General features: G+C 43.5%; 4 protein-coding genes across 14 annotated transcripts in view; 2 read left to right on the plus strand and 2 right to left on the minus strand.

Annotated features, from left to right (window-relative positions):
* Positions 1-1,722: 1,722 nt before the first annotated feature.
* LOC311032789 (glucose-6-phosphatase catalytic subunit 1-like) lies at positions 1,723-4,374 on the minus strand. Its single transcript, XM_084039829.1, has 5 exons — positions 3,827-4,374; positions 3,633-3,742; positions 2,971-3,076; positions 2,758-2,873; positions 1,723-2,582 (listed from the first exon to the last, which is right to left on the minus strand). The coding sequence occupies exons 1-5, from the start codon at positions 4,042-4,044 to the stop codon at positions 2,077-2,079; spliced, it is 1,056 nt and encodes a 351-aa protein (XP_083895955.1). The 5' UTR covers positions 4,045-4,374; the 3' UTR covers positions 1,723-2,076.
* Positions 4,375-5,012: 638 nt separating this feature from the next.
* Positions 5,013-7,449, plus strand: g6pc1a.2 (glucose-6-phosphatase catalytic subunit 1a, tandem duplicate 2). The gene is made up of 5 exons (XM_084040545.1): positions 5,013-5,305; positions 5,388-5,497; positions 6,070-6,190; positions 6,468-6,583; positions 6,663-7,449. The coding sequence occupies exons 1-5, from the start codon at positions 5,076-5,078 to the stop codon at positions 7,163-7,165; spliced, it is 1,080 nt and encodes a 359-aa protein (XP_083896671.1). The 5' UTR covers positions 5,013-5,075; the 3' UTR covers positions 7,166-7,449.
* A 3,570-nt stretch (positions 7,450-11,019) lies between these two features.
* LOC311032905 (uncharacterized protein) lies at positions 11,020-15,470 on the plus strand. The gene is made up of 3 exons (XM_084039983.1): positions 11,020-11,420; positions 12,334-12,519; positions 12,971-15,470. Exons 1-3 carry the CDS (start codon positions 11,342-11,344, stop codon positions 14,542-14,544), a joined length of 1,839 nt encoding a protein of 612 aa, XP_083896109.1. The 5' UTR covers positions 11,020-11,341; the 3' UTR covers positions 14,545-15,470.
* Positions 15,471-17,553: 2,083 nt separating this feature from the next.
* Positions 17,554-26,243, minus strand: part of LOC311032688 (ankyrin-3-like) — a 121,682-nt gene continuing 112,992 nt past the window's right edge. For all 11 annotated transcript variants that reach the window (XM_084039647.1, XM_084039639.1, XM_084039648.1 and 8 more), the window contains 7 exons: positions 22,996-23,689; positions 22,766-22,916; positions 22,378-22,461; positions 21,406-21,489; positions 20,906-21,124; positions 19,762-19,833; positions 17,554-19,085 (listed from right to left, as the gene is read on the minus strand). In XM_084039647.1, the coding sequence (XP_083895773.1) occupies positions 19,786-19,833; positions 20,906-21,124; positions 21,406-21,489; positions 22,378-22,461; positions 22,766-22,916; positions 22,996-23,689 (1,280 nt within the window). In that variant the 3' untranslated portion in view covers positions 17,554-19,085; positions 19,762-19,785. The remainder of the gene's footprint in view (positions 19,086-19,761; positions 19,834-20,905; positions 21,125-21,405; positions 21,490-22,377; positions 22,462-22,765; positions 22,917-22,995; positions 23,690-26,243) is intronic.

A 26,243-nucleotide genomic window follows, 5' to 3' on the forward strand; every position in this document is an offset into this window, starting at 1 on the left:
TGGTGAAATTACACCTTGTCACCTTGTACTTTTACCCCGCTACATTTTAGAGGAAAACAGTGTAATTGTTTCAGTTACGAGCGTCTCTGCAGTTTCAGATTATTGATACAAAATACAATCAACTCAATGGGCATGCAATATTACAGATTAAGCCACCTGGCAGCATAACGTTGTTAAAAGTTAGCTCCACCTTTTATTAGCTATGATATTAAAGTACACATTAATGCATCATTATAATCCAGTGATGTATATGATTATACTTTTATTTAAACTACTTAAAAATAGTAAATGGAAGAATTATCCATTTACTGTTTTTCCCCAAATCAAGATAAAACATCTCAGAATCATATTGAAGGTATAATGTGAATTAAATTACAGATTTTTGGTTTTCCACTTGAATCTTTCCTCAGAGTCAAAGTGACGAATCCAATCGTACAAACTTATACAATGTTGATTTGTCACTTGTCCAAACCCCCCCCTTTTGTCCCCTCTACTAAACCTCTGACCTGATAACGGCTCCACATGATCCCTTTACCTGAAGGTGGAGGTGGTTTTCAGCTCTTCTATCAGCACCTCTGCATGTTTTTCAGCTAAGAGAAATGATCATTTAGTATCTATTTTTTCATTTTGTCTTGTGTTTGTATCAAACAAAAGGCCGGAGGTTTTTGTCGTAAAGATGCAAAATACAATATTTATCCTAAATGAGTTTCTAAACATTATTACATGTTTTCATAGCGTTTCTAGTTTTCTTTATTAATGAGGGGAAACACAACTTTTACGAACAAGTTTACAAACTCACTTCATTTCAAGCATTTCACCAATTTTGTCAGGTGATCAGATTAGATCTGTGCAACCAACTCTGCCCGTCTTACTCTCCCACAATGCAGAACAAAAAAAACCCATAATTTCCATATTTTGAATCTCCCTGATATGCTATAATTAAGCATTACTACTAGCTGTAATTCGGCTGATCTCAGAATAGTACATCCTTTTTGACACAGTGCCAAAACAATGTGCTGCTTTTAGAGCCTCGAGGGACACACGTGTTGTCTGCACTGCGTTCTGGCCCTTGATCCCCCATGTCTCCTCTGAATGCTCACGGCTGCAGCAGGGAGGAAGGAGGCTGTGTCACAATGCGGGACTGTGGAGTGAAGGGAGCATGCTCTGGTTAATATTTAATGGTTGTTCCTGCCGGAGAATGAAACGGGCTGAGACCTTCTGAGAAAACGACAACAGCGGAGCGCGGCACGAGGAAAAGAATGCCAACTGAAAGCAAATCGTTTTTAATTCCATCGTTTCAGCTGAAAACGCTTTTTTGTTTTGCCAATTACATTTGAATAAAATGTTTTTTTCCCCACATGTGTATACTCGTGTTGACATGAAGGAGCAATTCAGGTCGAATTCATATTAAAATGAAGAATCATGATTTGATTCCTGGAGGTGTAACAAAAACCACCTTCACGTCTGCGCCTAACTATGCCTGTTAGCTTAGCTTAGCATAGGGACTAAAATCTAAAGGTAACTTCCAATATTAAAGATAAACTTTACAGCTAACTGTTAAAATAATCTAATTGCATAGCGTGGCAGCGAGGCAATGCCATGGTAACGGCCTGTCAATCACAGGTAGCCCTGCCCCCTAAAACATCTCCTGCTTTTTTGGTCTGTTTGACTCTAAATGAACCATAATGTACTAAAAGAACATCATGCAACATCACTTTACAAACCCCCAAACTCTGTACAAATGAAAGAAATGAGATATAACCCTCTCAGATTTGAAACGGTATACACTTCCTGTCTGCAGAGTGGGTGTGGTCTTTACATATTCAGCCCCCCTTAAGCTAAGCTAACCATCTGGCTGTAGCTTCACATTTAGCATACAGACATGAGAGTGGTCTCAATCTTGTCATCTATATCTGATGATGTAATCATGAATAAGTGTATTTCCTAAACGGTCACATTCAGTACAAGGAACTGCTATCCAGGCACGCACGATAACCTCGGGGACATTGTACTAAAAGTCTAAATGTCCTTGTGTATTAATAAACACCAGACATTAAACCAATAATTGACCTTAAACTACAAGTTCTTGTCTTCTCTTTTTCCCTTACAAATCCAGCAGAACACCCAGGGAACCAGAGTCGTCGGGATTAAAAGTGCCACTGCGTTTTTACCAAAAGACAGGAAGTAGTAAATCATGAGATTTTCAGAGGGAAGCGTCCATCCATCCAACAGCTGAAGCAAAAACAAGGAGGCGACAATACATCCCATCTTGAAATTGGTGCCTGGTTTCTTCTCCTTCTCGGTGTAGAGGGGCGAGTGCAGGCCCAGGCCCAGCCCGAACAGGGTGCCCATGTTACGCAGGAGGCTGGCGAAGGGCGTGGAGTCCAAGTGGACCCACTCGGGCCTCACGCACCACTTCTGGGCTTTCTCCAGGGTCCACAGCAGGTCCACGCCCACGGCTCTGAGCAGCAGGTAGAAGCCCACGGCGAAGGAGGTCAAGAAGAGCGTGGTGTAGAAGTACCTCTTCATGCTGGCGCTGTAGATCCACTTCTCCTTAGAGACGAACTTGGCAACAAGCACACCTGACACCAAAACCAGAGATGAGGGTCCATCAAGCAAACAGCCAGAAAAGCCTTTTTTTGGTGAGTAAAACCAATATATTGATCACGTCCCTAATATTATGTGTAACATACTGACCCAAATATGCACTAAATCTCCACTAAAACAATATCTCTTGCATTATTGAGGTAAACTAACCGGTAATGACTCCAGCAATGACCTGTTGTGGGAAGTGGGCTGCCATGTAGATCCTGGACATGCAGACCACCAGCACTGACAAGCCCATGAGCATCCACAGACCTCCCTGCAAGAATCTGACAGAGAGACACAAGGCTCACAATGATGTTTGGAGATGACGTTTTTATTTCAAGGTTTCATAGAAATAAAAAGATTGCATGAGCACCGACTCACAGGTACAGTAAAGGAGGGCATCGCCTCTCAGCCGCCACAGTGAGGAGTGCCGTTACCACCACGTACCAGACCCCAGCTGCACCCATCGCATGACCTGAAGGGCTTCCTGCAACCCACACACTTCATCTCAGGCTCCATCAACTACAGCTTCTACAGCTTCATCATCTCAGTGCAATAAAAGTCACTCAACATTCACTTGTTAAACTGTTTTTAAATAAAAACTAAACCAACACTGCATTAACGGTCGCTTCTATCCAAGACAATTACTCGTCTTACAACAAATTGTGATAAAATCATACATTGTGATACACAATTATGAGAAGTAACAAGCACGTTATTGATGAGAATTCTGCTCATGGGAATAGTCTTGATCTGATTACTCTGTATTTGTGTACATGCATGTAAAAATATGGAATATTTACTTTACTTGCACAGTTTGAAAATTCACGCTCGGCTCTAATTGTATAGACTGTTGGGTAGTTTAAGCTGTAAGAAAGATTCATATTTTATAAACCCCTCATATGTTTGTTTTTTAATGTGATGTGGAAAGTAACTGGTTGCTAAAGCTGTCAAATTAATCTTTAAAATATTTCCCTCTGAAATAAGGGAGTAAAAGTACAAACCAACAAATCAATCAATCTATTCTTCGGCGTGAGCTGTACCTGGTCCGGTCTCACATGTGATGGGGAACTGCTGCAGAGAAGGGGCCCGTCCCGCTCCGTAAAACCTGGTCTCGTGAACCCACCAGTAGGGTCTCTCCCCAAACAGAACCCTGCCACAGGAAACACAGAGAAACTCAACACACAACTCTCCTCATCTCCCTTTCCTCACATCACATTTTAAGATGGCTGTTTACCACTTCAGGATCAGGTTGAGCCAGTCCCCGAGGACCGCCACCCAGATGAGCCTGAGCCCTGTGTCCCTCCGCAGGTGGAACCAGACTGGGAAGAACCAGAAGTACGCGGTGTGCAGGTCGGCCACCGTGGACGCCAGGCCGAACAGGCCCTCGTGGCTGCTGTACGCGGTCTGCAGGTGGACCGCCAGCTCGACCCCCCAACTGTGGAGGAGATCCATGATCTATCGCAGACCCCTCTGCCTGGAGGATGATGACTGAATCTGGGTCTGAAGCTTATGTCAGCTGAAGCTCAGCTCTTCCAGGCCAGACGCTTGCCTTTGGTCTAGCCTCTGGTCTAGCCTCTGGTCTAGCCTTTGTGTGATCCCCATCGGACTTTACTCAAGGCTGGTCAATTGTGTTTGCCTTTGGGATGGTGCAGACAGGTTCCTTTAACCTTTAGACCCTGAAATCCACCATAACAGAAATCAGCTGCCCCCCTCTGGGATTTCTGGGAAAACCAGAATCTCTTATCGATGCAAATGAAGCTCAAGCTTTGCTCTCGATAAATCGTCTGTGTCCCACGTGTGGACGGGCGTCATTTGTTTCTTGGGGACCCCAAACGTGACACATGATGACATTATGTCCCACCGAAACCAGATCAGATACGAAAACCCATTGGCCGTGACAGAGCGGCAACTCGTAGGCGACCTCCAACCCGCCAATCTTCTTCTTCTGTTTTTATCACCGACTATCTCCTCAGCTTCAGGCCAGAACCCAATCATTTAATCATTGATCCCCTTATGTAACCTACAAAGGATTCCTCCACCAGTAAAATGCTCCCACCAAATCTTCAAAAAAACACAATTACATAACTGATCAATTATTACTCAACGGCTGCATGCACGACAAAGAGAAGATATTTGAAAACTGTTTGTTGGTGCTCGATTTTTTATTTCAGGATTCCACAAAAAAATAATGCAACCGTCGATCGGCCGGCTTCCTCTCTGCTGCCTACAGTACAGTTCAGTGACTCAGGCACCCTAATTGACGTTTTTTTGTTGTTATCTTTTCCTGACGTGTTTGTGTGACAAAACCTCCCAGACTCACCCGGTGTTTTATTACACATGCAAAGGTCCAAAGATCAGAGTGAGCATGCGTCCGGGTGGTGGGTCACTCCAGTATAAAACCAACCAGCTGTCTTTCTGATAGCAACAGTCTTGCTTTTTCTTGTCACACACCGACCAGCCGAGATCTTCTCTCTCTCTCTCTCATGAACGCCATAATGGACGCCGTGCAGGGTTTCGGCGTGAGCAGCACCCACTACCTGCAGACCAACTTCCAGGACGCCCAAGGCCTGTTTCTGTGGGTCTCCTGGGCCGCGGACCTCAGGAACACCTTCTTCATCTTCTTCCCGCTCTGGTTCCACCTGCGTTCCTCAGTGGGCGTCAAGCTCATCTGGGTGGCCGTGATTGGAGACTGGCTCAACCTGGTCTTTAAGTGGTGAGTCGAGAGAATCTTTGAGCTGGAGTGTTTTTTTTTTAATGACCTTAAAGACCCATAACGGAGTGTTATTCATCTGCAGGATTCTGTTCGGGGAGAGGCCCTACTGGTGGGTCCACGAGACGGCTTACTATGCCAACACGGACCGTCCGAACATCCAGCAGTACCCCATGACCTGTGAGACGGGACCAGGTGAGAAACGTCACTATAAGTACACGGCTGTTATCTCCCACGTTCATCACATGGTTTCACTTCGTGGTAGTTTAATTAAACATTGTGTACAGGTATTAAAGCATCTTCAGGCCGTGAAGCCCTTTATTGATTTTGTGCCTTTGCAACATTTTAATAATAATTAATAATCTCTACTAACAATTCAAAGACACCTAAAACCATAAGTATTATTACTTATTATTTTTAATATTGATTTTATTTTTTATAATACATTTTCCATTGTGTGATATTTTTAGATATTATTTTATTTAAGACATTTGTCTACAGCTGTCAAATAAATGCAGTGGAGTTAATGTATTATGTTCTTATGTAATGTACCTGAGTAAATGTACTTAGTTACTCTCACCACCGTCTCCAATAATAGTGACCTGAAAATGAAAGAGTAAAATGTTTGCTCTTCATTGAGGGAACGTTGCCGTCATTGTTCTACATGAGTGAATCAGCCACTGATGTCTACTGTGTGTGTGTGTGTGTGTGTGTGTGTGTGTGTGTGTGTGTGTGTGTGTGTGTGTGTGTGTGTGTGTTGTATCCAGGCAGCCCCTCTGGCCACGCAATGGGAGCCGCCGGCGTCTACTACACCCTGGTGACCTCCATCCTTGCCGTCATGACCAGCAAGAAGAAATATGGAAGCAGGAAAACCAGCAGCAGGGACTGGTGAGTCCAGAAACCCACCATGTCCCCATTGGTGTTGTTTACTATCCCCCCGATGAGCTTATCACGGTGGACACACTATCTGCTCCGTGCTGTGGTTGATCATTGACTCCTGAGGATGACTGGCTGGAAGGGGCAGATTATGCACAAGTTGTTTTGACGTCCAGGGAGCTGAGGTCCTCGTGTCCATTTTTATGTTGGAATGTTGACTTGGGGCTTTAAATCTGCTACACCTGCAGTTTTTAAAAATAAAACAGTGAAGTTGTCTTGTTGTTTGCAGGTATCTGAAGGCTGTGTTGTGGACCCTGTTCTGGGGGGTCCAGGTCTGCGTCTGTCTCTCCAGGGTTTTCATCGCCGCCCATTTCCCCCACCAGGTCGTCGCTGGTGTCATCACAGGTCAGTGTTGATGCTGAGCTGCTCTCACGTTGACTAGACACCCGCAGAAATAGTATTAACATCGACGTGGATATTTCAGGTATGATCGTGGCCGAGGCCTTCAACAGAACTCAGTGGATCTACAGCGCCAGCATGAAGAAATACTTCTACACCACGCTCTTCTTGACCTCCTTCGCCGTGGGCTTCTACCTGCTGCTCAGAGCCGTGGGCGTGGACCTGCTGTGGACCCTGGAGAAAGCCCAGAAGTGGTGCGTGAGGCCCGAGTGGGTCCACCTGGACTCCACGCCCTTCGCCAGCCTCCTGCGTAACATGGGCACCCTGTTCGGGCTGGGCCTGGGCCTGCACTCGCCCCTCTACACCGAGACCAAGAAGAGCGGCAGTGCGTGGGTCAAGGCGGCGTGTGTTGTCAGCACCCTGGTCCTCCTGCATCTGTTCGACTCCTTCAAGCCCCCCACGCACACCGCCGCCCTCTACTACCTGCTGTCATTCTGCAAGAGTGCCACCGTGCCTCTGGTCGCCGTCGGCATCGTCCCGTACTGCGTCAACAGCGCTCTGAGCCTGCAGGACAAAAAGGGGTTGTGAGCTCAGACGGACTTATGAACAAACTGGTGCGTGTTGCATTGGTGTGTCCAGCTGATCCTCAGGAAAGAAGCCGATACAAGATGGGAAACGATCACCGGTGTGACTTGGACACGCCGAGCGGAAGCACCGTCCAGGACGCCCGCTGGCACTGACAAAGACTGATAAATAAAATAAATTACGGTTGTTTCAGAGTCCTGGAGGACAGACGAACCTCAGACGATAGCGCTCTCATACGGTGTTTCAACTTTATTCATAATGTATTTTAAAATGTTAAAAAGTATTTTTGAAGATGTTTGGAATATTTTTAATAAAGAAATCTTGTATTTAATGACTTTTTTACTGGATTGAACTTAATGATTATTTAGCCATCTAATCAGCATTTATCTGCTCGGTCACATGCAGTAAGTTTAGCAACGTAAAAGCATCCCAATATAAAAAATGACTCCATTGAGTGTAAAAGCACAGCGTTTTCTGTAACAGGTGTATCTTCTTTCAAATCTACTTTGAGTAAAAAGTAAAAGTGCTTATTAGACAACAAAATGCTCAGACCATGATTATAATGTATTTGAATGTATGAACTGGTTTAAGTGGCGCTACCATACGGTTGCATGAGCGGGAGTCGAAACGCGGAGTAGACGGCGTGATGACTTGTAGCCTCGTTTAGCCGCTTGTTAGCAACCGCATTTTTTAAGGCACGTTAAAAACTTCAAAATTCATTAAAGAGGAATATCTACTGATCAATTTTATATCACAGAAGAATAAAACCATTCAAATCTATACAACTTAACCACAGATCTTATTTCAGGGATCTAACAAAAAACAAAAACTAATCTCAGCATTTAAGGACTCGTTCCTGCAGTGCTCGATTTAGCCGTTTCTTAGCAACCAGGTTTAACAGCTTCAAAATTCCACTTCTGCTTTTATTGTTATTAGAAGTCATGTTTTCTGTTATTATTTCTGCTTTTATCACTGCTATTGCTGCTCTGTTTCTTCTCCCTGTCTGTTTGTTGGTTCTTCGATCGGTGTCAATGACGTCCTTGACATCACTTCTAGTTTGTTTGTGTAGCTCGTCATCTTTCCAGGTTACGTGGTGGAAACCAGGTCGTGCAGCTCGACTCCATCTGTTCGCCGACACCTGGAAGCTGCTTCACATCCACCTGGAAACTTCAAGATTTCATAAACTGTACGTTCACGTTTGCCTCTGACATGCGGTACAAGTAAGTAGAAGTACAATAAATATAGGACCTAAAGCATGATAACCATTGTTAGGCCTATTTTAGGGGGGCTGGAGCTACCCTAAATTGTTGTTGTTGTTTTTTTTATTATTGTTTTTTTTATTTTCAGAATAATCTCATACTGATGAAAGGGTGTACATAGAGTTTTAGGATTCTAGCATCATAGTCCGTAGAAAGAATTTGCTGAAATAAATACAGAATAAATACTGTTATTTGGGTAAAGTGCATATTTATGTTGTCAGATTTCACTGTGACCTTTAAAACCAGTCTTGGTTTATACTTTAGTTTGACGTCGGGGAAGTAACTTTATCTTTATATCGGCGAGGAACCGAACCGACTTGCTGTTTTTTGCTGACTGGCTGATTTCTGTCCCCGCCAACATTTATCACCAAATGAAATACAAACACACGAGTCATTCCTAGAAGCCCCGTGTCCCATTTTGGCCGACGTACAACCTTGTCTAGGTAAAGATACAAGTTTGGCAAAGCCAGAGAGAGGAATGAATCATTAACTGAGCACCAGAGCCCTGGCCTTTAGCCTGACACGCTGCGATGACGCAGACATCACGTCATACCACCGTCTGAACAGCCGATATGTGTCTGCTTGTGTTTTGCAGAAAACACATCCTGCAAAATCAAGTATTTGAGTTATCGGCTCATGATTGCAAAAACAGGATTTTCATGTCAACATTATCATTGTGTTTCAGAGTTACTTGCAGGTAAATAAGTAACTAAGTAAATAGTACGATAACAACCGTACGTAAAGTCTGACAATTATACTGTATTAAATGTGTTTTTTTTAAATAAAGGCTATATAAATAACCTATTTTATTGTTGTTATTATGATTATTATTAATATTATCAACCACATGAGATATGTTTGTTAACAGATTTAACTTTTATTACACATCATGAGACTTACAGCCCACAATCTTGCGTTAAATATTAGATTCACACAGGAAATTTGCATTTTCTACTAAACGTGCTGTTTGTTGTTAAAACTAAGAGCCAATCAGCTCGTAGATGAGGCAGACGTTTCCCATCATGCTCCGGGGCTTGCAGTCGTTTGAGATTAGGCTCGTTTAGATGTGCCAGACCTGCGCAGAATCAATAGATATAGATTTGTGTCCCACTTGATCCCGACTTGCTCTGACGTCATGCATACGTGGCAACAATAATCTCACGAGATCAAGGCGGCCGCAGTTTTTAGAGCCAGGTGCCGCAGTTGCTCTCAACCGACTGCAAGCCCCGGGGCATGATGGGAAACGCTTGGCTCTCGCCTCATCTACGAGCTGATTGGCTCTTAGTTTTAACAACAAACAGCACGTTTAGTGGAAAATGCAAATTTCCTGTGTGAGTCTAATATTTAACGATAGATCGTGGGCTGTTAGTCTCGTGTGGTTGATAATATTAATAATAATCATAATAACGACAATAAAAGAGGTTATTTACAGTATATAGACCTTATCAAACGAGCAATTCCCCTACGGTGTGCTTTAAGAGAACCCAGACACAGATTTAATACAGTATAACTGTACAACTGTACTTCAACAGCAGATACACTACTATACCATATAGTGTTTTATATACATGCATTATATTTATACATTACTAATATGTATTGGCATTATTTTATACTATATATATTTATACTTATTTGACTCTTTCTTTCTTCTCTTTCTCTTATAAAGCAACTGCAGCTGTACATTTCCCCGAGGAATTACTAAAGTATTCTGATTTCCACAGGTATTTATGAACAAATATAAATAAATGCGAATGTGCGGATCTAACAGGAAGTAACTTTTTCTATGACTTCCTGTCAAATTTTCTTGTTTCCGATGGAAACTGTCCGACTGGAGCAGCTTTTAGCCTCCGCCTCCTGCTGCTCCGCTGCCTCGTCTTCTTTCCAGGCGCGGTTCATCTCCAACGAGCCTACAGATTAACAGCACGGTGTGAGCCGAGGATGAGTGGACGTTGACGACCAGGCTCAGGCTGAAACAACGGCGTGGAAATGACGTCTTAAAATAAAGAACATGAAATCGTCATTAATCCCAATACGGCGATTTATCATTACACGTCAATTCAAACTTCTCAGTGTGATTGTGTTAAGGAATATAACACTTTATTGAAGGAATACATTTTTATTTTTCCACAACGACAGGAAGCCCCGCACAAGGCAGGGCATCAAAAAATTAGTTTGAACTCATAGTGTTCCTCTCCACGGAAATCTTTAGTAAAAGGCGAAAGATTTATACGATCTGAAGAGAAACATGAGTGATCTGCCGGAGAGACGTCCAGGCAGAGAGACTGATTTCCCGACATACACTCTACGGTGACGGTGGCGGGACGCCGATACAAATAACCATACAAATAAGTTTACGTTGCCAATGCTTACTTGTATTGTAGCTTGTTAACACACACGTTACAATAAATGAAAATATAGATAGACATATATTGAAGATATACGCGACAGACTTACTTAATTTTAGCGCGCGCGGTGTATGATGGGTATTTTTTGTTAAACCAGCGCTTCCGATTTACAAGTGTTACGTACTGTACCCAGAGAACTCGAACAAAATAAACACATTTGTCAGACAAGTTATAAACGAGGTTAACTGTGAAAACACGCACATGAATCGGTTATAGTGTGTTAAAAAACGTATATCTCGCCTGCCTATCCTATCCACTTCTCTGGAAATACGTCACGGATACTGTACATTTAAAGGAAGTAATACCATTTAAGAACATAGGGTGGCGGTGTTTCACCAAAGGTACGTTTTACCACGCGCACACGAAGAAGACAAACCCGGAAGCACCGTCTAGCTCACCACCCTGCGCTTAAATGGTCATTTCTCATCGCGGCCGCGGACGTGTCCGTTGAAGTGTCTCCGTTGAAACCCACACTATGCTGCCCGGGTGAAGAGCGACTCTGTCGGGCCGCCATGTGTAAGCTGAAGGCGGCGAAGGCGCTGGTGGCCGAGAGACTGGCGGCGGCCGCGGAGCTGCTGCTGCACACGTCGGGTTCGTAAACAAGCTATGTTCTGCTTTATAAGAGACTTTTCTAGAATGAACGCGTGTCATTCAGGACTTTTATCCTCCTAAATGCAATGTTACACTCGAATGATGTACTTAAGTCCATGTTTTAAGTGAAAGTACCATTACCACTAATACAAAGTAGTGGAGTAAAAGTGTAAGGTGCCAGAAAATGGAATACTCTAGTACTCTAGTACAAAATGGAACTAAAGTGCAGTATTAATTACTTCGCACCACTGAGTACTTTGCATCAGAATTTGTTTTATGCCGCTTTATACTTCTACTTTACTACATTGCAGAAGCAGAAGCCAGTATTGTACCTTTTTAACTCACACAACTATTAGTTTCTTTACACATTTAGATTATTAAAACAAAATTGAAACCATCTTAAAAAATTAACGATTTTTTTATACAAAATAATACAAAGTAGCTTCATCTTTAGAAGCTGCAACATTAAAGTGGTGAACACATGTTTCACTCACTTTACATAGTTTTTGGATCAATAAAGTGGTAGTCTGTATCATTTTCATCTATTTAATTGTCTTTTAAGTTCCTATCTATCAAAGAGTGAGTTAAAACAATGGTGATTGATCATGTGACCCACTAATGAAAGTGCTTGTACTTGCTGCTTTTCCCAGAAATAGTAGACTCGTTCGAGATGAACTGAGCCTCACCTGGAAAGTTTATTATATATTTCCTGTATTTTTTTTAATCAGGCTCTATTTTTCACGTCTTTATGATAATGAGTTAGGCGTCACTTGTAATGATATTCACGATAATCCCGATAATAAAAACTCACCATGATCAATTTATTAGTGTTTTATCGATATGCTTGCAGCTGAGTTATTCCCGCAATTAAGTCTCAATTGTGCGTGATTCGTTTTCCCCTTTCTTCCTCCAGATATGCCACCTGAACAGCAGAGGGCAGCTGTGCACAAACGGCTGTCGGTGGTTGCAGATGAGATCTTCAGGATCCTGGAGGTGATGGTGGGAGAACAGGAGGCGGAAGTCTCCGGCTCCCACGAGGAGATCCAACGGCAACATCTCAGGGTGGCGTTGAAGATGGAGATGAATGCACACAGAACAGGTACATTATACGTCAAGCAACGTTTATATAGCAAGAACGCAGATTTGGTTACCATTTCATTTGTCATAAATTAATTAATTGTTTAGACACAAGTGGAGAAAATAGTTCTGGTTGCATTGCACTGAGGCCTCTGCTATGCTTTTATTTGGTGTTGATTACCATCATTCATTTTACATTTTTGATGCAAATTAAACAAGCTGTAGGATTTTTAAAAATGCCTTTTTTTTTATTTGCTCACATATATTTTAAAAATATTGTAAGTGTAATTTAACTTCCTGTTAATGTGACTCCAAAATCTCTTAAGTGGTAAATGCTCGCCTGTAAAATATATATATATATATATATATATATATATATATATATATATATATATTTATAGGAAATATTTGAATGACCTTATTGTCTTATTTCTTGTATTCAGTTGTTCTCTTCTCTTTGGACTTCCCTTTAGACAGATGCTCTCGGTCGGACTGGGAAAAGGACTCTCCCTCCATTCAGGTCCAGAACACATCAGGTCTACCACACATCAAAGACGCATCTGCAAAGACGGACTGCGAGTTAAACTACGGTGAACCCTCATGTCTAACACAAAGAGCAGAGGGCACTTCAACGATGATGGAAGAAGAGACGCTTCCGCCTAGCACCCATGATGTTCTCTTGTCTAACAATTCAGAAGGCGCGAGTGAAGATGACAACGACAAGATAGATGCGAAACATCTCGAGTCAAACAGAAGAGAAGCATCTCGGAGGCAAAGTCAGGCCGAGGATTGTTGCAAAATGTGCGGAAGGTCTTTCCTCAAAAGTGTCGCCGTGAAGAAAATAAAAAAACGGGAAAGGAACACTTCAACCACAGACAAGAGCCAAACTACAGGACAGAGTTGTTGTAGAGTGTGTGGGAAGTTTTTCCGCTACAAACGGTCCTTTCTGAAACACATACTCACGCACGAACAGAGCTCGGATGTGTGTGGAGCCTGTGGGAAACACCTGGACTCGGGTGAGAGCTTGAAGGCCCATTTGCGAACCCACAATGAAGAAAACAGCTGCGGGGATCGAACGGAGGACAGACGGTCGGAGGCGCAGTGCTCGGATGCCGAGAGTAAAGCGGGCGACAGCGATGAGGAGTGGAAGGACAGTGAAGGAAGCGACAGCGATGATGGGGACAGCGAGAAAGACGAGACCAAAGATGGACCATGTTTACAAAAGTTCAAAACAAAAGAATCGAACAAACCCGAAGGCTCAAATAATAAGGATTACAAGGATTTATCGCATCTGAAATACTGCTGTAAAGTCTGTGGCAAGTCTTTCTGCTACCGAGCCTCTTTTTTGAAGCACGTGCAGGAAGACGAGGGCGACACGGATCTCTGTGGCGTGTGCGGGAAGCGTTTTGAGTCCGAGGACAGCTTGAGGTTTCACCTGCAAACGTACGTCCGAACGAACGACTGCGAGGTTTGTGGCAAACACTTCGACAGCCACAAACAGCTGGAGATGCACATGAGGACGCACACGGGAGAGAAGCCGTACATCTGCACCATCTGCGGCAAAGCGTTCGCCCAAAACGGCAACCTGATGGGCCACATGAGGGTTCACACGGGCGAGAAGCCGTACGTCTGCAGCGTGTGCGGTCAGAGCTTCAGCTTTAAGGAGTACATGGTGGCTCACATGAGGATTCACACAGGGGAGAAACCGTTCCTCTGCAGCGTCTGCGGGAAAGGCTTCAGGCAGAGGGGGACCCTGAAAACGCACATGATGATCCACACGGGCGAGTCCACGCACCAATGCGGCGTGTGCGACAAGAAGTTCTACAAGAGTGGAGCGCTGAAGATCCACATGAGGTCCCACACGGGAGAAAAGCCGTACCTGTGCAACGTCTGCGGGAAAAGCTTCACAGCGAGCGGCTCGCTGACCAAACACATGGGCATCCACGAGGGGGAGCAGATGCTCGGCAAAGCATTCACAGGGAAGGAGGATCTGAAAAGGCACGTTAAGACTCATGAGCACCAATCCACACAGCTGACGAGTCTTTAATGCCTGTCAAAGGAATAGTTGGACATTTGGGGAAATGCAACATTCTTGTCTGGAAGGCCCTCCTAAGCCTGTTCTCCCACGACCCGACCTCAGATAAGCACAGGCCAATGGAAGAATGGTTATGTGTGTATGCATGCATATTATACATGTAATATATATATATTTTTTAATTCACGTCAGTAATGTTTTGAATTTTGATGTCAATTTTCACAACTTTTAAGTTTTATTTCCAAAGTCTCATACAACGATGCAACACTATTCAATAAATGCAGGAAACCTGAAAACAAACCATTATACATTCAATTGTATCGTTGTTTTATTGAATAGTAAGTACCAGTATTTATTCAATATATAATATATTACAGATCTGTATTATATATAATGAATTATGATCTTATTCTATATATAGTATAGTAGTATTATGCTGCCCTCGTAGTGTTCCAGTCTTACAAATCTAGACAGCTAGCTAACAACTTTAAGAAGTGGATCCAATGACAAGGCTTTCTTTTCTTGTTTCTTCACTGAATGTTCTTTTTCTCTTAAGTTTTGTTATAAAACGAACAAATACAGAAATTAAAACGTACATGAGTTTACATGTCTTGTTCATTGCTAACACACGGAATCACGAGAGCTAGCATTGCTAATCAGATTATATTTCAAATTTAAATCAGTCAGAATTCTACGTATTTGACGTAATTCTTGTCAATCTTAACAAAGACTAGTAAGATACGTATGACATTTACTTACAGACAAATACTTTCCAAAGTTCAAACGTGTTTTCGATGTATTGCAGGAGCGATATAACAGCGTGGTCTTTCTTTGTTGAATCAGGAAGAGGACCAAAGTAAACTTGCACTTGTTTTCACTGGCGCCAGTACCACACTTTGACCACAGGGTGGCAGTATTTACCAAGCTAAGGCAAGATACACATGAACATAAACTGAAAACAATGCATTTCTTATGGAAGGCAGAACAAGTATTGAAAAATATTATGTTATGGTGTGTTGAAAAAAGTAATTTATCATGTTAAGATGTTTTTGTAAAAAGTCATAGCGTTGTATGTTGAAAAAAATCATAGTATAGTATGTTAAAAAGCTAAAAAGCTGCTAACCCCCCCCCCCCCCCCCCAACAAAAATGTATAGTATTTGTGCATAAATAAATAAATAATAATAAATAAATACATGTATTAATAGATATATAAAATAATGAATAAAATAATACATTAATGCTTTACATTTATTTCTACATTACTGTTCACCTACATTTATTAATTTATTTATTCTTTATTTGTTTTTACATTTATTCATGAATTGATTCATTTATTCCAGCATTTTTATGTATTTATTTCTGCATTTATGTATTTATTGATACGGGGTACACTGTACGACGGACGTCCAAGGGTCCCTTCTTCTGTCTCTGACAGCATGTAAAGGTGGAGGGCGACTTCTTCAACACTGTCCAACACTGCTGGGTCAACTTCCGCATCCAGAGCTGCGTTGAGCCGAGCCAAGGCATCCATCAATCCATCCAGACGGAGCTGAACATTGTCGTCGGCTGCATGGTTCTCTAAATCGTTCGCTAATGATCGGAATTCATTCACAGTCAATCGTACATGCCACGACTAAACCAGAGCTACATCAATAACAAACGTCAACAACTGCAGCTAACGGTTAGCTGAGCGGGCGGGCGTTCCTCTACACCAATCAGCACCGTTGATAAGGCGGAAGTAGTAGACTGAGAACCGCCTACCTCCATAACATATGGACACAGAAATACATAGGTAGGTGAACAGAAATGTAGAAATACATGTAAAGAATTTATTTATTTATTATTGTATTTATATATGTATACATTTATTCATTCTTCTTCTTCTTCTTCTTCTTCTTCTTATTTATTCATGCATTTATTTCTATTTTTATTTCTACATTAATTTATTGATACTTTAGTCATGTTTACATCGTACTTAATTTTACGTTAGTTACAATGCATGACTCGTATTATTATTAAAGTACAATGTGGCATTATTACTTTTGATGTAGTAAAACATCCTCCGTTACCGTCAACGATGACATGAAGCGAACGCCCCTCACACAAGAGATGCTTTTATTGTGAAACTGAAATGAATTTATCTAAGGTGACTTTTTGAAGCTGCACAGTGGTGTAGTGGGTAGTCGCATTACAGCAAGAGGGTCTCAGGTTCGATTCCCGGGTCGGGTTCCTTCTGTGTGGAGTTTGCATGTTCTCCCCGTGTAAGCGTGGGTTCTCTCTGGGTTCTCCAGCTTCCTCCCACAGTCCAAAGACATGCAGGATGGGGATAGGTTCATTGGTGACTCTAAATTGGCCGTAGCGTGAATGGTTGTCGGTCTCTACATGTCTCCCTGTGATAGACTGGTTACCTGTCTGTCTCTACATGTCAGATAGACTGGTTACCTGTCTGTCTCTACATGTCTCCCTGTGATAGACTGGTTACCTGTCTGTCTCTACATGTCTCCCTGTGGTAGACTGGTTACCTGTCTGTCTCTACATGTCAGCCCTGTGATAGACTGGTTACCTGTCTGTCTCTACATGTCTCCCTGTGGTAGACTGGTTACCTGTCTGTCTCTACATGTCTCCCTGTGGTAGACTGGTTACCAGTCTGTCTCTACATGTCAGCCCTGTGATAGACTGGTTACCTGTCTGTCTCTACATGTCTCCCTGTGGTAGACTGGTTACCTGTCTGTTTCTACATGTCTCCCTGTGGTAGACTGGTTACCTGTCTGTCTCTACATGTCTCCCTGTGATAGACTGGTTACCTGTCTGTCTCTACATGTCTCCCTGTGATAGACTGGTTACCTGTCCAGGTGAACCCTGCCTTCGCCCAATGACAGCTGGGATCGGCTCCAGCCCCCCGCGACCCTGAATACAGGATAAGCGGTAGACGATGGATGGACTTCTTGAAGACTTATCACTCTTGACGCCCTCAGAAATGCGCAAATTAAAACGTAGCAAGAACATTAAACTCGTAGACGTTCAGTTTAAACACAAGTTTATTTTTCCGCTTAAATAATTACTTGGATCATCCAGTGTAGGCTATGTTGGTTTGTCATACATGTCGGTACCAGATTAATCATCAACGATGGATGCTCAGGGTGCTTTTGTATGAAAAAAGACAAACAGAAAGGGAAAAACAATTTACACAATTAGGAACAGAAGATCAGATTTTTAACACTGTGTGATCGATACTGTGATTTAGCCATTAATAAAAAGAGAATTGTATTTGGATAATGAGGCTAAAAATAAGATTATCTGTTCTTGTGTAATTACATCCTGTTAAAGATAAAAGTCATCAAACAGTCAAAATAAAAGTCCCCTTTTTTAAAATCACGGCAGACCAAAAGGCTAAAGTTTACACTTCTAGAATGCATGATGGGCTTACAGAGGGGCATTTGTATTTGCGCACGCACACACACACACACACATACACACATACACACACAAACACACACACTCACGCACACTGGGCTGCTAGCAGTTATGAACTAACAACACGCCTGTCTGCAGGTTACATTTGGGGACACAGTCAGCACCTTCCGCAAGCTTTTCTATCTGGAGTGTGAGTGTTTTTATTTTGGTAAAAATATCAAATCAATTAAAAACTGTTATAGATGACGGATGGCTGGGTTATCATGAGTGCTCACGAGGACAGAAGTACCATCTCTCTAACTGTATGACAGTGCTTTTGAATTAGGAGGAAAATCAAAAAGGAAAGCGTTAAAAAATAAAGTGACGTCACATGCAGCAAAATATTATCTCTGAAGACAAAGTTCTGCAGACAGAGTGGAAGTTGCAGTTGGCTTTTTCAAGAAACGTCCTCTGTTTCAAATCAAGCAGTTTGTTATGTTTTCTTCCATTGGTTTCTCTTTTACATACAGCTTTTTTTCATTTTTCTATTCATTTGGGGAAGAGCATGTCGGGTCGCGCACTCAAGCGGCTCAAACAGTGTCGACCTCTCAATACAAATGCACCGACTCTGCAAAGCTTCGTCAACTCAAATCAGTGCATAAACAATCTGTGAAGCTACGGATTCGTTTTTTTTTTTTTGTAGATTTTATACAGTGTCATTTATATACAACAACAAAATCACCCATTTAATATTATATTTAATTTTTTTAAAAAAGGAACCACTTGGTACACCCCGATACTGTGGGTCCAGGAGGGGGGAAATCAAGAAACAGACCATATAAGGCGAGTGTCTGGGAGCGACAGAACCGCACGTTAGTTTTCCTTGTTCGCCGCCGTTCCTTCGTCCGAGATAAGAAAGCTCCAGCTCACGTCCGCATGTGTCCGTCTCTGTCGTTTTCCCAACAGTGAGTGAGTTTTGGTGACATGCTCATGCGAAATCAAAGAAAAGTAACTTGTTTTGCGTTGTCTTGCTGAGAACCATGCGTTGTGTAAGTGAAAGCTTCAGACACGTTTTTTTGGCCAATTGACGAGGCTTCCAGTTCCTGTTTTTCCCTCCCAGGGCGGCGTTATGTGGTGTCGCAGGTGGATGCCAGTGGACCTGGAGGGGGAAAGGCAGACATTAAAATCTGAGGTGCCGAAAACTTATGCTGTAACTTTCAATGCCAGAAATAAACACGATCGCTCCTTTGTCCATGTTGAGAAGTCCCACATAAGTCCAGTCCTGTCTGAGTTCATACCCTGAGGTGCTCTGTGAATTTAACTGAGCTGCATTCACTGTGAATAGCAAGACACATCGGCTGGTTTACTACAGTGGTATGAACCCAAAATAAAACAATTAGTTGTGATTTAATTGCAATAAATGAATAAAAAAGGATGCAGAAGTAACTGCATAATGATGACAATACAGAAAAAGTCTGAAGTCATGGTTGAATGGAGTTTGGATCGATCGGAGGAAGGCTATGCTAACGTGGTAGCTGCTCCATAAACACTTAAAACAACGTCACCTAGACATAAATACGGCGGCAACCTTGTTGTTTGTACCAGACAGTCTCCGGTTTATACACCTAGTCTCGGCCCAGAATGAATTTGCATCTATTCTAAAAATTTGGTGTGAATGTACCTTGAAGTTTGATAACTCTCGTGTGACTCTCCAGTTATAACTCCCAGTAAAAGCCACATGGATGTACATGCACATTTCCAAGAAGACTTTTTTTTAAGGTTAATCGACTTCTTGAACAAATGAATAATCAACCAAATGGTTATTATCGTCTCACCTGGTTTAGTTGAGAGCTCTGCTGTTATGACTGACTCTTCTTCCCGTGCTTCTTGCTGCTGCTGTCTCCGGGCTTGGCAGAGCGGGAATGAAGAAAAAGCAAAACAGAGAGAAAAGGAAGTTAGCGTCGTGCTCAGGTTTGATGTGTGGTCATGAAGTTGAGCTGAGCTACCATCGAGCAGATGGCAGGCAGCATGCTGCAAGAGAGGCGAGTTTAAGGAGAGGAAGAAAGGGATGTTAGAATTACTACTTTGAGATCACACATGCACCATGTTAGAAGAGAGAATTGATTTTTTTATGCATTAGTTGAAAACACATAATATTAGTACTTCTCAAGTCCAATCAACAAGCCAGGGCTGTTGTATGACTGGATTACAACGCTGTTGGTTTAACACTAAGTACTACTGAGAAAACAACACACAGCACAACCACTGCAAAACCTGTAGGGTTCAACAAACTGTAACAACAAACAGCTCAGATAAATGCTGAGATCAGACTTCACAATAAGATTCTACTGATGTGCAGGGGTGAGCGCCTCGCCTCGTTTAATAACTTCTCTGCTGCTTTTTCATCCAAATGTAATGTAATGTGGTAAAAATATCGATAAGGCAATATATCACGATACTTTGCTGCCCAATACAATATCGATTTTTCAACTCCAAAGATCAATTTAAAAAAAATAAATAATAATAAATAAATAAATATATATATATATAGACTGTATATATATATATATATTTATTCCAGTGAATTTCATGGGAATTAATAAAATGGAGAGGCTGTTTTGAATGAAATAGTTTTGACTCAATTTATCCTCCCATGATATTGTGATACGTATTGTATCCAAAGTATTGTGATACGTATCGTATCCAAAGTATTGTGATACGTATTGTATTGTGACCAAAGTATTGTGATACATATTGTATCGTGAGGTTCTCGCCAATACTCCCCCCCTATTTAGTTTCGTGCATTATTTTAAGGAAAGTCTCTTGACATTTCCCCTGCACTTGGGCACCGCTAGTGTACTTCAGCTCTTGATTGTGACTGATTATTCCACACGAGTGTTTACATACAGTTACAGCTTCATGCAGGTGTCAGAGATAGCTCAGGTGACAAAGGTAGGCGACTGCTTTTTTAACGCCAACCTCAGTTTTTTCTGCGGGCTTGTTGCCGTGTCGGGAGCGTTTGCCCCTCTTCTTGCCCTTCCCCCCTGCAGCTCCTGCTGAACAGGCAGCACCTGCTCCACCTGCTGCTGCTACACCACCAACACCACCACCACCAGCTCCTGCTTCTGTAACCGTTTCGCCTTCACTTTCCCTCCTTTCCTCCATGTTGACCACACGGCGCACCACCTTTCTGATCACCTGTAGGGGGCAGACTCATGTCAGGGGGAGGGAAGCATTTTGGGTTAGGGCTACTGCCTGTTACTGTGTAATAGTGTGTTTGTGCATCTGTGTTTCTGACTCTGTCAGCATCCTGGTGACGTGTCTGCAAGTCCAGTTTCCTATGACAAAGCCCTCACAGTTCCTAGTCTTAATTTGCTGTTAAACTAAAAGCTTCCATTAAGGATTTCTGGATAAACACCGGCGTTTGTGTGTGTTAGCTGTAACATAAAGATGTGACGTTGGAGGGTGAGGATGGTTACTTTTCTGGTGACCAGATTCCCGTCTTCATCTGTGAACTGCTCCTCTGTCACAGACTCCCCAGGAATGTTTTTGGCCTCCTCTCCCTGCGGTGAAAGGTTTAAAGAACGAGTGAAAGGTTTTATTTATTTGGTTATTTAGAATAAAAAGAACGCAGACGGACATCTGCCGGGTTTCCACACTGTTAGAATCAAGAATAAAAGTTAAAAAAAAATACATTTCCCCTTCAAACCTTTACATACTGTATATTTTTTTGGAGAACAGTGTATTACAAAACATCACGTTTGCTAAAATAAAACAACATTACCTTCACCTCCACTTGGGCTGGAATTTAATGAAAACATTTTTTTCTGAAAAATATTCCTCATCCCTCAATAAAGACCACACGAGTCACAGCGTTGGCACAACTGAGGCTCCATTTACACAGAGTCTGTAAAGCTGCAAGGATTAGTCAAGCAACAAAGAAATGACTCAGCAACTATTTGTATCATTACTCAAATGGTTCGAGTTGACATCATTCAACAGCTTTTTCTGCTCCTGTGGAAATCCAGCCTCAGAGTTGTGCTTACTAATATTAATATTCTCTACGTATGAGCCAAACACACAGCACGACAACGGTCCACCAACCAGGAAGCAACGACAAACCAACAGCTCGCTGGTGGTCTAGTGGCTCACACTGACAAGCAGTGAGTAGCACTTCATGCTATAGCAAGGCTAAATACACACACACACACACACACACACACACACACACACACACACACACACACACACACACACAATTAAAGTATGACATACTTTTACTCTATGAAACACACAAAGCTGCTAATGTCACACCAGCATAGCCTTTTTTTTGTCTTTGTCTCTGTAACTTAACTCTTCCTCACACACATAGAGTCTCAAGGCTTTAAGCAGCGTCACTACGCCTCCAGCTGTACACACACACCGGCCTCACACACACCGGCCTCACACACCTTGAGTATGACTCGTCGGCGGTACACCCTGGTGGTGACAGTGGTCTCCTCATCGGAGTCGGACCTGTCAGCTCTAACACCCCCCTGACGAAGGCAGGCCAGCAGCATCATTACATTAATGACCAGGTGTGTGTGTGTGTGTGTGTGTGTGTGTGTGTGTGTGTGTGTGTGTGTGTCTTCAATTTACAACTTTGTTGAAAGTTAAACAGAAATTTTAGACCAATTTTGACACTCAGATGAAACAAGTAGGTTTAGCTGTTACAACTGAACTGAATGAATCAATGAAGTATTTACAGTAACTGGCCTTGAACTACAACAAAAAAACAAATAAAAAGTAAATGGACCAAAAGCTGTCAGTTCACACTCCACTAGGGAAAGAGAGTCTCACCTGGACTTTGTGCTGGGACCTTCCTGTGCTGCTGTCCTCCTGAGATCCCGTCCTCTTGGCCTCCTTTTCGTCTCCTTCCCTGGATGGATCTACATGACCTCCGTTCTGTCCGTCGGTCTGAGGCTCCAACGAATCAGCCAGTCTGTCAGGGCTGCAGGAGCAAAACATAGTGTAGACAGAAGACTTTTGGTGTGTGAATATGTACACTAGACTTAAAAACTAATCCTAACCTGCCCTCCTCAGTGCCGGGGCCGTGGACAGGGTCCGCCGAATCTGCGATCGCGCCGGACGGCTCACTTCTCCAGCCTGGAACTGAACACAGGTCTTTTTCTGCCTGCTGCAGTTGTTCGAGGATAGCATTCATCCTCTCCTCTGTCATCTCCTCGTCCTCCAAGCCTCCCTCCTGTTTAATGTCCTCCAGCAGTCTCTGCAGCCTCTCCGGAGTCATCTCCTCCTCCTCCTCTTCTTCCTGCTTTCCATTTCCATGACCGCCGTCTGAGGCGGCCTCCTCTCCCTGACGCTCCACAACTGGCCCTGCCTTCAGTTCCTTCTCTAAGGCCTCAGCATTGCCCTCCGTTACCTTCCCTGATTGCTCTACTGCCCTTCTGTCATTATCTGGCCTGTCATAATCAACCAGCCCTGTCTTTTCCTCCTCTGATACCCCTCTTTCTTCAGCGGTCAAGGTTGTATCTTCGGCCCCAACGATGGGGGGGTTCGGAGCGTTGCCGCTGGGGCCCGGGGCGACGGTGACGGGGTCGCTGCTGGAGGTACTGGTGGTCTGAGTGAGAGACAGGTCGCTAGGCCTAGTAAGCACGATCTTGCTAGGGTCGCCCTCGCTAAAGAAGTCGTCTGAGCGAAGCGGGGAGGGGGGCTCGTAGTTCAGGCCTGTAGGGGTTTGCAGCTCCAGATCTATATTGTGGTATCCTGGGTGGATGGCAGGAGTAAAGGATTAGAGGGTGAGGGGGATTGAAGAGAGGGGGAAGACAAAAACGGGAGGAGAGGGAAGGAGGGCAGGGTGGGTAGAGTGGTGGAGGTGATGAAATGAGAAACACTTGTAACATCTAGCATTCTGGTGGGACCCGAATACAATTTAAAGCTGCATTTACTGTTTTTTGTTTTTCGTTTTGGCTATTTGGGGATAGAACAACAAGCTGGAAATAAAGTGACTAAATAAACATCATGCTGTATTGAAAAATACTTGAAACTAGGTTGCCGCTAAGTTCAACTATTTACCTGGTAGTTGATAACTTTTAACGCCTGGTGCACACAGTGGGTTTAGCAGTGCTTTTCAATGAAAACAGTTGCTTCATGTCAACGAAATTAGGTCGGCTCAAGTGGAGCTAAAAGCAGCTAAAAAGCTCTGTAGAGCTGCTGGGAACTGTAGTGCAGGATTACTCTCCGTGGACAGTTAGCAAGTATCTGGTGAACATAGTGGAGCATCTCCCAGCTAAAAAGTCACATTTCCCTCAGCAGAAGGTGGAGAATACAAAAACGGAGTTAAAAGAGAGAGAATATTGGACTTGCACTCGTCAAGTTGCCAGAAACACAACTCCAAATGAGTGTTAATGTAGCTCCATATTTGCTGGATGTGTAAATAAGCAGCTGCTTGATAACATGTTTGCCACATCACAGTTATGTTGTGTTACAACTTGTTACAAGTTACAACTTGTTCTGGTGCCCCCAAGTGGCCAAAAAAAGAGAGAAAATAACGAATGCTGCTGTAAGGATTCCCCTGGTTCAACAAACAGGGGAATCCTGTGTGGACCAACACTACAGAGTAGACATATGATCAGATCACGAGACATAAAAGAAACCAAAGACAGAATATATAAAAAATAAGACAGAAACTTCATATGTACTGTGTGTGCATCACATAAACACGTCACAAAGGAACTGTTGTCTTTTCAAACTGGTACTTAAGTCAACAGCGGTGAAATTACAGTCGTGACGGGGGACTTTGTTACTGACTTCAGCTCCTCGTCTCAATAATTATATGATACATTGACATAAAGGTTTGAGCAAAAGCTTGAGTAGAATTCAGGTAGTTTGGCTGTGTTGAGTTCAATTAAAGGGAGAGAGGAGCAGAGCGACAACTAAATGTAGACTTCAGGAACGGAACGATCCCGTCTGAAGTACGAAGGGACACCGGGAGGTAGGGGGGAGGGTGGAGGGGAGGAAGGAGGCATAGGGGGAGAGAGTGGAGGTGAGGATGGAGGCATAGGGCGAGAGAGTGGAGGTGAGGATGGAGGCATAGGGCAAGAGAGTGGAGGTGAGGATGGAGGTATAGGGGGAGAGGGTGGAGGGGAGGAGGGAGGCATTTGGGGAGAAGGTGGTGGGGAGGAGGGAGGTATAGGTAGAGATGCAGAGTGAGGATTCGGGGGAGGAGACGGGGGGAAATGAGGTGGGGCAGAAAGAAAGGGAGAGGATGAAGGGGAGGAAAATGGGAGATGTGTAGAAATGGTAGAGGATGAGGAGGCACATGATAAAAAGGGAGAGGGGGGAGGGGAGGGAAAAAGAGGAGACATATGTACAGGAGAAGGTGGCAGGGGAGGGGGAGATGGAAAGGTGGGAGAGGAAGGAGCAGAGGTGGAAAGGGAGGTGCACAAAGGGGGAGGACAAGGAAGAGGGGGAGACACTTTGGCAGGTAGAGGAGGGTGAAGAGCGAGAGGAGAAACGGAGGGAGCGGGGTCAGATGAGGACGGACAGGGGGCCAGGGGAGGAAAGTGATGAGGTGAGGAGGACGGGCAGCTAAAGGGGCTCCGGGGGGAGGAAGGGACAGGCGGGGAGTAAGACAGGGCAAAGAAGTGAGGCAGAACAGGAGCGACAGGTAGGACGTAGACGGGAGGCGTGTAAGGAGGCGACGGGAAATGAAAGATGGAGGAGGGAGAAGGGAGAGCAGGAGGGGAGGGGAAAGAGAAAGGGGTGATGTTGCTGGGAGGAGAGGAAGCAGAGACTGAGGTGGGGGAGGGAGGAGTATAGAAGGGAGTGTCAGGCCGGGGCGTTTGAGGACACAGGGGGAAGGTGGGAGACCTGAGAAGCTTTGGAGCTATTGCAATTATCGCAGTTCACAACAGACGAAAGAAACAAAAAAAAAACACACATAGAACAAGATGAAATACGAACAGATTAATATGCAGACAGTGACGTGAACTTGACTGATGACCACTTAATGGTCTAGAAGCCGCAGAAGCAAAGACATGGCACGGCAGTGTCACAGTGTTTTGCTTATCTCGCCGTTAATAAGCAGGAAGAGGCAGGAGTAGTGAATAGCAGCGACATCTTTCCAAACAGCTACAGCAACAGTGTAAAAGATAAGCTTCACACTCTGGATTTGTCTCTCTTGATTTACAGGGTGTTTTGGGTCCGGGGAGGTCTGAAGTTTGCTGCGTTGAGAGCTAAGAAGCAGGATGGGAACTGGGAATGCTGAAAGGCCGGTGGTTTTACACCAAATTAATAACCGGACCACATCCGACCCAGA

Source organism: Eutrigla gurnardus (assembly GCF_963514095.1).
Source record: "Eutrigla gurnardus genome assembly, chromosome: 22".
In the NCBI taxonomy this organism is placed as follows: domain Eukaryota; kingdom Metazoa; phylum Chordata; class Actinopteri; order Perciformes; family Triglidae; genus Eutrigla; species Eutrigla gurnardus.